Source organism: Salmo salar, chromosome 01 (assembly GCF_965601325.2).
Source record: "Salmo salar chromosome 01, fSalSal1, whole genome shotgun sequence".
Lineage (NCBI taxonomy): Eukaryota > Metazoa > Chordata > Actinopteri > Salmoniformes > Salmonidae > Salmo > Salmo salar.
The window spans coordinates 147855968-147866899 of record NC_138291.1 but is presented as its reverse complement, the minus strand read 5'-3'; the positions used below and the strand labels follow the sequence as shown (position 1 = coordinate 147866899).

At 42.3% G+C, this 10932-nt stretch overlaps 1 protein-coding gene across 1 annotated transcript; it reads left to right on the top strand.

The window, feature by feature from the left end:
• Positions 1-2751: 2751 nt before the first annotated feature.
• On the top strand, positions 2752-10498 carry adra1ab (adrenoceptor alpha 1Ab). The gene is made up of 2 exons (XM_014132146.3): positions 2752-4118; positions 8629-10498. The coding sequence occupies exons 1-2, from the start codon at positions 3185-3187 to the stop codon at positions 9177-9179; spliced, it is 1485 nt and encodes a 494-aa protein (XP_013987621.1). The 5' UTR covers positions 2752-3184; the 3' UTR covers positions 9180-10498.
• The last annotated feature ends 434 nt before the right edge of the window (positions 10499-10932 follow it).

Sequence of the window (10932 nt, the reverse complement as noted above, 5' to 3'; positions counted from 1 at the left end):
CAACTACTTATGGAATTGTCATGTCAAACATTTGGCATGACTATGAGTGGCAGAGTAACATGATAGAACAGACTGGCACTCAAATGATACCGAGGACACATATTTTGTGAACGTGCATGTATTTTCAGGTAGTGTCTAAGGATAATTATTTGGAGATTGACGTTGCCCCCTCATCAGCACTAGCTGTCTAGCAGAGTTTGATATCCTGCTTCACAAAGAGTCACAAGAATTCGGCCCTGGCATTTTATCCACACCTTCCCACGTCACAGTCCGCCGTCAACTAAAACAAATACAACATGTAAAAACACCACTGGAGATACAACTCGTCTCTAGCCATTTTGTTTGCCTCCTGTTTCCCTGGTGTCACTGGTGCCACTTACTTTACAGCTGGTGGCACCAGCCCATGATTTGGTCGGACCCAAATCATGACTAATCATCTTATAAAGTCATTCAAAGTGCTTTATTAAGAAGTATAATATTTAAACTACTGAGGTATTCAAGAAATACATTTTTTCATCGAACACGTCCAAGCAGGAATGCATGGTTCAAATATTTTGATATGCAACCTGATCCAATGATTTTCAGGAATGTTGGTTTAACAATTAGACTATAGTTGCTATATTTTAGGACTTCATAATTTCCAGATTTTTTTTCTTAAATCGAGATTAATTACATCTTTATGTACATTTATGTTGGGGTTAAACACCCAAGGAAGTGGAAACTTAAAACACATAACTAGATCGCTAATCCGCTGCTAGTAGCCATGTATTCATCCACCAATAAATTGAATGTCCCATGAGACCTATTGCGAGTTCGAATCTCATCACGGACAACTTCAGCAGTTTAGCTAATTAGCAACTTTCCAGCTACTTACTACTTTTTAGCTACTTTGCAACTTCTTAGCATATTAGCAAACCGTTCCCCTAACCCTAAATGTAACCTTTTTAGCTAACCCTTCCCCTAACCTTAACCTTAACCCTAACCTTAAACATTTAACCTAACTCCTAAACTTAACCCTAACCATAACCCTAACCCTAACCCAGCTAACATTAGCCAGATAGTTAACCTAGATTTATGTAAAGAATAATGTGAGATGCTAATCTTACTATTTCACAAGAGAATTCAGCAACATGCGACAGCCTTATGAAATGTATTGGAAGTTCACAAGTAATAAGATAACTGAAGAAATGTTGCGATTGGGAGCAATGAACAGGACACAACTAGACGTTTCAGTGGTCTTTGGTTGAAGTGGTGCCCTGAAGTCCCTGAAGAAATAAGGTTGCATTTCTCTAGTGAGTAGAGATTACATTGAATGGTCTTTAGTGTTTGTGGGTCTCGGGTTAATCAATCATCTTTACTGTACATCAACTGTCTTTGAATGTTTAGCTGTCCTTTAGCTGTGTTAACTCCAGTTCTTTAAATATACTGTACCGTATATGTAAGGGTACATTGTGGATTCACCAGTAGTATGTATTGTTCTACAGACTGCTTCATGATCATGACAGTCATCCTCGTATTGAGTCATACTGAGTCACACACACACCTAGAGGTAGGTTAGGTCTCCCATATGTATGGTCATGTAATCATCCGTCTAAGGCACAGCCAGCTTTAGATCCACAGCCAGTGCTTTTTATCTCATATCAAACCGTCTGGGCATCAAAACAACCTCTTTCGACCCACCTCCCAGCCTTCTATTGCCAACCCCCAGATCGGGCACCAAACTAAGGAGCAGGCAGGCATACTATACCAACTCCCCGAACTGTCAGAACCCGACACTTATTAAATCCAACAGCTCAAAGAAAAATGACAATACTCATTCCATATTAGTGAACCTGGCATAACAACCCGTCACTTTGCTTGTCTTTGATCCTGCTGGACCATTTGACCGGCATTGCATTGCGATGGCTCTATCACTATCCCCTTTCCTGCTACACCAACATTTATCTCATCCAATGACATGCGAAATCTCCGACACGTACACCCAGAGTGGTATTGAGTGGAATTATCAGTCCGCTGCCCTTCAGAACTTTAATGCACTGCCCTCTGTGCAGTTCAATCCCTGGCCTGTCATCTAGCTGCTGAGTAACTGTAAGGAGCTGTGTGGGAAAATTAGCCTGTCTCAGTACTCACACACAGCCCGTTACAGAGACCAGCACATGTTGTTGCCTGACTTATGAAAATGTGCTTTTGTTTTATATATCTATTTATTTTCTTAACCTCTATGCTTTGTTGGTTTCCCTCATAACTTATGTCTTGACTACCAATGATTCTGTGTCAGTGGAGCTGGTGTTTGAAGTTAATGGTTTTATGTATAAGGAGGCGATGGTATTTGGATGAAAAGTAAATAGAAAATGCTGTGTTTCTTGAAGCGGGACCTCTTGTTTACTCTGGCGGCATTGTAATGATGTGTGAGGTGAGGAAATCTTTACAGAGAACCTCACTCTTGAGGAAGAAGATATTTGGCAGTCTAATGCATATTTACAGCACGCCCATCATCTTATATATATATATTTTGTTGTGTTGTGGTTTTATTTAGGATTATTATCAAAATGTTGAATATCCTTTAATGTAATGGATGCCTGGCATATGGCTGTGCTATGACGAATGCTTACTCAGTCTCAGGCTTATTCAGTCTTATTTGCAACAGTGACTACATTTAGCTTTTGCCATTCTGTAAAACAGGGATGGAGCCTGGGGGATGGCTTTTTTATTAACTGCTCTCTTTCTACTGTGTTTTTAGTGGGACTTCTGTTCAATGAAAACATCCCTCCAGCAACTTTCTATCATGCCATTTCAGTCCCACCGTGAAAGAGACACCATAAACATATTGTATCTTGACTTCGTGACCTAGAAAGCCCTGCAGGCAAACTCCAAAGACAGATGGCGCAACAAGCAGTGACAGTGCTGAAGATTCACTATCCTGACCTGTCAGTGTTTTTAAATGTTGCAGCCAAAGACATGTGATTTGTGCAGGCATTGGCAAGGGCGCATGCCTCCTAGCATCAAAGATCTGTGATTGACGAGGTACCAACTTCTCCAGTTTTGAGTCACAAGAAGGGGCTATACAAATGGTGGACTCCCAACGCCCGTGCTGAAGTTTGCATGGCTGAATTCTGATTTAACAAAACATAACAGTCAATCCCAAAGACATTCAACTAGTGATTGAACCGTAAATAAACCCAAAATGGTTCCCTCAGATGAGAACATCACGTTCCCTGTGTCAGAAAGCTGTCCCAACTGCAGTTCCTCCTCCTTCGCTGAGGTGGATATCACTAAGGCGGTGACCCTGGGCCTGGTGATGGGGGTGTTTGTCATCTTCGGGGTTCTCGGTAACATCCTGGTTATCCTGTCTGTGGTGTGCCACCACCACCTACGCTCCGTCACACACTACTTCATCGCCAACCTGGCAGCGGCCGACCTGCTCCTGAGCTCCACCGTGCTGCCGTTCTCTGCCACCTCGGAGGTCCTAGGCCGCTGGGTGTTTGGCCGGTCTTTCTGCAGTGCCTGGGCCGCCCTGGATGTTCTCTGCTGCACTGCTTCTATCCTCAGCCTGTGTGTTATCTCTGTTGACCGCTACCTAGCAGTGAGCTACCCGCTGCACTACCCTGCCATGGCCACTGGGAGGCGCGGCCTGGTCGCAGTGGCAGCTCTCTGGGGCCTCTCGGCAGCCATATCCGTAGGTCCACTCTTCGGCTGGAAGGAGCCCGACCCAGAGGACGAGACTGAGTGCCGGATCACAGAGGAACCAGGTTATGCTATTTTCTCTGCCCTGGGGTCGTTCTATGTGCCACTAGCTGTCATCCTGGCCATGTACTGCAAGGTATATGTGGTGGCCAAGCGGAAGACTCGGGACCTGAGGGAGGGCAGGAAGAGGGAGGGGGGGATGGACATGAAGGGAGAGGGAGTGACGCTGAGGATCCATCGGGGAAATGCCCCTGCTAAGCCAGTGGGGCAAGAGCAGGAGGGAGAGAAGTGCATCTTGAGGCGGAGACGCACCACCTTCGCCCTCATGCACCTGCTGAAATTCTACCGAGAGAAGAGGGCAGCCAAGACTCTGGGCATTGTGGTTGGCTGCTTCGTTCTCTGCTGGCTGCCCTTCTTCCTGGTTATGCCCATTGGTGGGTATCCCACAATGCCTTTCCTTGCTCTCCCTATGTGCTGATGCATGCCTTTGTTTTGAATTGCATGGAAATGAAAAAGAGAATGCGATATGAAAACGAAAGCAGATACAGAGACGTTTAATATGAAAAAACGTAAGTCTAATCAACTGCTGAATAACAGTATCATAGGGAGTAACATAGGGCTGGGAATTGCCAGGGACCTCACCATACGATATTATCACGATACTAAGGTGCCGATACGATTCTTACAATTCTATATGTATTGCGATTCGATACTACGATTTTATGCAATTTGATATTCCAAACATATTGCTCACCATGGCTGCTTCAGCGGGACAAGAAGGAGTCATGAGAAAACGAGTTTTGATCAGTCATGGAAATAAAAGCGCTAAAAACATGTTGGCTCACCATTTAAAAAGAAGATGAATGAGAAGCTAGAGAAGAAGAAATGCCTCAGATTTGAAATTGATACGTAAGGGAAAATCAAGTCTGAAATTTCAAAATGAAAATCACAAACTTCATAAGCCTTTTTAAACTTCAAATACACTACAAGTTTTAGGTGTCCTGCATTGCAGTAAAGTTCTCCTGCAACAGAGAGATCAAATTACGATCATACATCTGTACAGCCGACTAGCGCTAGCTAATGTTAACTACCTAACTCTTTTTTTTGTAGATACTTGGAGTCATAGAATCAATATAATATCATCAAAAATAATCTTGCAATACTCAACTATATAGATTTTTTTCCCCCATCACTAGAATAACATCACTGAATGAATTAGCATTTTTCTCAAGAAAATAATCCCTGGAACTGATTTCCCATAGCAGCATATAAAGCCCCTTTACTGGATAGAGTGTGATTGCCAATGCCTGACTCACAATGTGTCATTTTATAGTCAGGGAAGCTTCCCTTCCAAATCTCTTAAAAATCAACCCCACTACTCAACTCTATTGAACTGTGAAATGTAAATCTTAACCTCTCAATGGAAAAGCACAAAATTGAATGGAAATGAATGTTTTTGAGATTGAAAGAGGGGAAATAAGCCACAGGACCTATTTTCTGCATATTTCCTGCTACAGTGCACCAAAAACAATGTTAGGAGCCGTAAACAAATGCAACCCTCTATTATAGAACTTCAGCTACAAAATCACTGGTGTTAGCATGGCCATGGGATGAGTCACATATAACAGTTGTTCAGTGATTTGAAAGATAAGAGCTATACACTGAGTGTACAAAACATTAAGAACACCTGCTCTTTCCATGATGTAGACTGACCAGGTGAATCCAGGTGAAAGCTATGATCCCTTATTGATGTTACTTGTTAAATCCACTTCAATCAGTGTAGATGAAGGGCAGGAGACAGGTTAAAGAAGGATTTTTAAGCCATGAGACAATTGAGACATGGATTGTTTTTGTGTGCCATTCAGAGGGTGAATGGGCAAGACAAAATATTGAAGTGCCTTTGAACAGGGTATGGTAGTAGGTGCCAGGTGCAACGGTTTGTGTCAAGAACTGCAATGCTGCTGGATTTTTCACACTCAACAGTTTCCACAGAATGGTCCACCACCCAAAGGACATCCAGCCAACTTGACACAACTGTGGGAAGCATTGGAGTCAACATGGGCCAGCATCCCTGTGGAACACTTTCGACACCTTGTAGAGTCCATGCCCTGACGAATTGAGGCTGTACTGAGGGCAAAAAAAAACATGTTTTTGTACACTCAGTACATATTATTATGTGATGATAGATGTACAGTCAAACCCAACATTGCCTCACAGCTGTCATCAACATAATACCCCCACAAGCCTGTGAGAATGTGATTAATGAAATGCCGTATAATGGCTACGCAGACTTTAATATGCTTGATTAAGGATCCGACAGATCTGTAATTCAAGATTATATGGAGATTGGGTTTGAACTAATTTACTGTAAATGAACAGATTATCAAAAGGCCCGCTGATGGTCTGGTTCCGAATACACCTCCTTTGGTCTTGGGAAGTGTAGCTGAATCCATTCAGATTATGTGCACTTCTAATCCTACTTTAGAATTCATTTATACACAATTTCTTGATGGAAATTCAATGAGTCCGATGTTGGAATAGCCTTTTGATTTATTTGTGTTTTATTGTATATATAACAACAGAGTCTACGACCCTGGTCTCCCCTCTTGAATGCTCCGTATACTTGTCTGTGTTTTCTTTAGTTGTACATCAGGAATTCAATTACTGCCGTGGAGAAGCCGAGCAAATGAAATACCAGTGCTGAACCGTATAGGGTTATACTTCAGGGAAGAAATGAAATGAACAAAAACACTATTCATTCTTTTATGCCAAAGCCATTATAAACAACAACCATAAAGGGCACGACGTTGTGCGCAGTAAGCCGGCGCCCCACAATCACCCTTCATCTTTCCAAGGCAGCAAAGCATTACTGGAGTCCTGCATTTCAATAGAAACAGAACTTCAGACCTGCGAGCACAATATTCAATGTCAAAGCTAATGCCCCTGAGATTCTCAGACTATAGGAATGAAAGAGTTGAACGTTTTAGACCTTTAGAGACAAAGCTCTTCAGATAGAGATATACAGGTACACTACCGGTCAAAAGTTTGAACATTGAATCATGTAGTAACCAAAAAGGTGTTAAACAAATCAAAATATATTTTAGATTTGAGAATCTGTAAATAGCCACCCTTTTCCTTGATGACAGCTTTGCACACTCTTGGAATTCTCTTAACCAGCATAATGAGGTAGTCACCTGGAATGCATTTCAATTAACAGGTCTGCCTTCTTAAAAGTTAATTTGTGGAATTTCTTTCCTTCTTAATGTGTTTGAGCCAATCAGTTGTGTTGTGACAAGGTAGGGGGTATACAGAAGATAGCCCTCTTTGGTAAAAGACCAAGTCCATACTATGGAAAGAACAGTGCAAATAAGCAAGGAGAAACGACAGTCCATCATTACTTTAAGACATGAAGGTCAGTCAATACGGAAAATTTCAAGAACTTTGAAAGTTTCTTCAAGTGCAGTCGCAAGAACCATCAAGCGATATGATGAAACTGGCTCTCATGAGGACCACCACAGGAATGGAAGACCCAGAGGTACCTCTGCTGCAGAGGATAAGTTCATTAGAGTTACCAGCCTCATAAATTGCAGCCCAAATAAATGCTTCACAGAGTTCAAGTAACAGACACATCTCAACATCAACTATTCAGAGGAGACTGCGTGAATCAGGCCTTCATTGTCAAATTGCTGAAAAGAAACCACTACTAAAGGACACCAATAATAAAAAGAGACTTGCTTGGGCCAAGAAACACGAGCAATGAACATTAGACTGGTGGACATCTGTCCTTTGGTCTGATGAGTATAAATGTGAGATTTTTGGTTCCAACTGCCATGTCTTTGTGAGACGCAGAGTAGGTGAACGGATGATCTCCGCATGTGTGGTTCCCACCATGAAGCATGGAGGAGGAGGTGTGATGGTGTGGGGGGTGCTTTGCTGGTGACACTGTGATTTATTTGGAATTCAAGGCACACTTAACCAGCATTGCTACCACAGCATTCTGCAGTGATATGCCATCCCATCTGGTTTGGACTTAGTCCCACTATCATTTGTTTTTCAACAGGACAATGACCCAACACACCTCCAGGCTGTGTAAGGGCTATTTGACCAATAAGGAGAGTGATGGAGTGCTGCATCAGATGACCTGGCCTCCACAATCACCCGATCTCAACCCAATTGAGATGGTTTGGGATGAGTTGGATCACAGAGTAAAGGAAAAGCAGCCAACAAGTGCTCAGCATATGTGGGAACTACTTCAAGAATGTTGGAAAAGCATTCCAGGTGAAGCTGTTTGAGAGAATGCCAAGAATGTGCAAAGCTGTCATTTACATTTTAATCATTTAGCAGACGCTCTTATCCAGAGCGACTTACAGTAGTGAATGCATACATTTCATGCATTTTTTTTTTTTTTTTTGTACTGGCCCCCCGTGGGATTCGAACCCACAATCCTGGCGTTGCACACACCATGCTGGCGTTGCAAACACCATGCTCTATCAACTGAGCCACAGGGAAGGCAAATGGTGGCTATTTGAGGAATCTCAAATATAAAATATATTTTGATTTGTTTAACACTTTTTGGGTTACTACATGATTCCATATGTGTTATGTCATAGTTCTGATGTCTTCACTATTATTCTACAATGTAGAAAATAGTAAAATAAAGAAAAACCTTTGAATGAGTAGGTGTGTCTAAAACCTTTGACTGGTAGTGTATGTTGGCCTTACATACATCTTATCAGATAACCTTGAATGTGTAAGTACACAGTGAACACCAGAATGTCTGAGCTGCCAATGCTCATCCTATTGCTGTTATTCAATACAAATAAGGGTCAATAGGACATGCAAATGATTCATGATTCATATAGACGTTGTGAACTGCTGTACTTGCTATATTGACAGATCCGTCTGTGTGTTTATGTGTGATTTCTGTCTGTGTTCTTTCCACAGGCTCCATATTCCCATTGTACAGGCCATCTGACACCATATTTAAGATCACCTTCTGGCTGGGCTACCTCAACAGCTGTATCAACCCCATTATCTATCCCTGCTTCAGCCAGGAGTTCCAGAGGGCCTTCCTCAACATTCTGCATGGACGCTGCCTCAGACAGGGTGGCAGGAGCTCCAAGTCTCTGGGGTTTGCTCCTTCCTATAGTCCCAGTCCTGGTCCATCGTCTCTTATTAGATCCCAGCCTCACCCCTCCTCCTCCAGCTCCTCCACCCCCTTCACCCAGCCATGCCGAGCCGCCTCCCCAGATGCTCACGCCTCCTCCTCTGGCTGCTGGAGGACCTTCTCTGGCTCCTCTTCCTCTGTGGGGGTGCGAGGCCATACCCAAAGTACCCGGGTTCACAGTAAAAGCCTGCTGAAGGTGTGGTGTTTTGCAGCGGGGGAGAACCCATCCCAACAGGGTGCTGCTTGTCTGAGCCCCTCAGCCCCTGGTGCTACATGTCAAACGAAAGTCCATTGCCACTCCCTGGGAGCAAGAGGGGAGGCTGTCTGACTGGGAAAACTAAAGGATTCTGGGTAATTAAAATTCCCCCAAGTTGTGGGAAAAGATGTGTCACTTATTGGCATGAAGTTAAGACATCTCTCGAGACCTGCTGGAATCAGTCAGTCCAGCTATTGACATAATGCTGATGTGTCTTCATGTTTTGGGAAATGGGAAAGAGTACACACACCTGGAGGTAGAGATGTACTGTACAGTATTTGCTGCACTGTAGATTGATGTACAGTATGAATCAAAAGGATACACAGTGTCAGTACAGAAACTGAATAAAGAGTACTGAGTCAGTAAAGAGACCAGGGTTGGGGAGTAGCTGATTACATGTAATCAGTTAGACACAATCTGATTACAAAAAACTGTAACTGCAATCAATTATGTTACCAGCTGAAATATTGTAATCAGATTACAGATACTTTAGAAAAACTAGATTACTTCTTGGATTACTTTTAAATTCAGAAAGGATGTTTGCGAAAAAATACATCATGACACCTTTCTGTTTTCTCAAATCAAAATAAAATCAAATTGAATTTGTCACATGCGCCGAATGAAATGCTTACTTACAAGCCCTTAACCAACAATGCAGTTTTAAGAAAAATAAGAATAAGACAATATTGACTAAATAAACTAAAGTTTAAAAAATACAAGAGTAACAATAAAATAGCAATAATGCGGTATATACAGGGGCTACCAGTACCAAGTCAATGTGCGGGGGTACAGGTTAGTCGAAGTAATTGAGGTAATATGTACATGTAGGTAGGGGTAAAGTGACTTTGCACAGACTATAAACAGCGAGTAGTGGGGTCAATGCAAATAGTGGGGTCACCGAATGATGTCCATACATTGGTTCAATTTACAGTCCATACTGCTATGTTTTTTTGACAATATTTATGACAAGCTTACCATCTGACATGTGCTTTTTTCACGGTGCTTTGTGCTGAAAAATGTAACGCGTGCTCAGCTCTTACTATGTAAAGTAGCTACTGTGCTGCTGGTGTGTATGCTTGTGTCTTGTGACAGTGGTCTCTTTCTTTACCTACTCAAATAGCAGAAGAACATGTCCATCAAACACATGCACAGCTAGATACTCCGACACACTAGACCCAGAGAATGAGCCAAATACCTGCTATGCATTGTAGGATGTTTTAGTTCATTGATCAGTAAAGATAAAGTCTGTAAGCATCTGTATAACCCATTTCAATCTTGAATGCAATGGAAATTGTGTAAAATATAGAAAATCTTAATTATTATGCCTCTCTCCAATCATGGTTGAATATTTCACTGTATCTGCACCAATCCTCAATGAAAATTAGACATGTCACCTGTTGTTTTGCCTGTGTGATGAATAATTATAATCAGGAATGCATGGCCTTTTTAGCTGTTAGTCAGCCCTCAATACATAGTACTCCAAACATTAGGAACACCTTCCTAATATTGAGTTGCATCCCCCTCATCCCTTTTGTCCTCAGAACATCCTCAATTCGTCGGGCATTAACTCTACAAGGTGTCGAATGTATTCCTCAGGGATGTTGGCCCATGTTGACTCTAATGCTTCCCACAGTTGTGTCAAGTTGGCTGGATGTCCTTTGGGTGGTGGACCATTCTTGATACACACGGGAAACTGTTGAATGTGAAAAACCCAGCAGCGTTGCAGTTGTTGACACAAACCGGTGCACCTGGCACCTACTACCGCACCCCATTCAAAGGTACTTACATTTACATTTTACATTTAAGTCATTTAGCAGACGCTCTT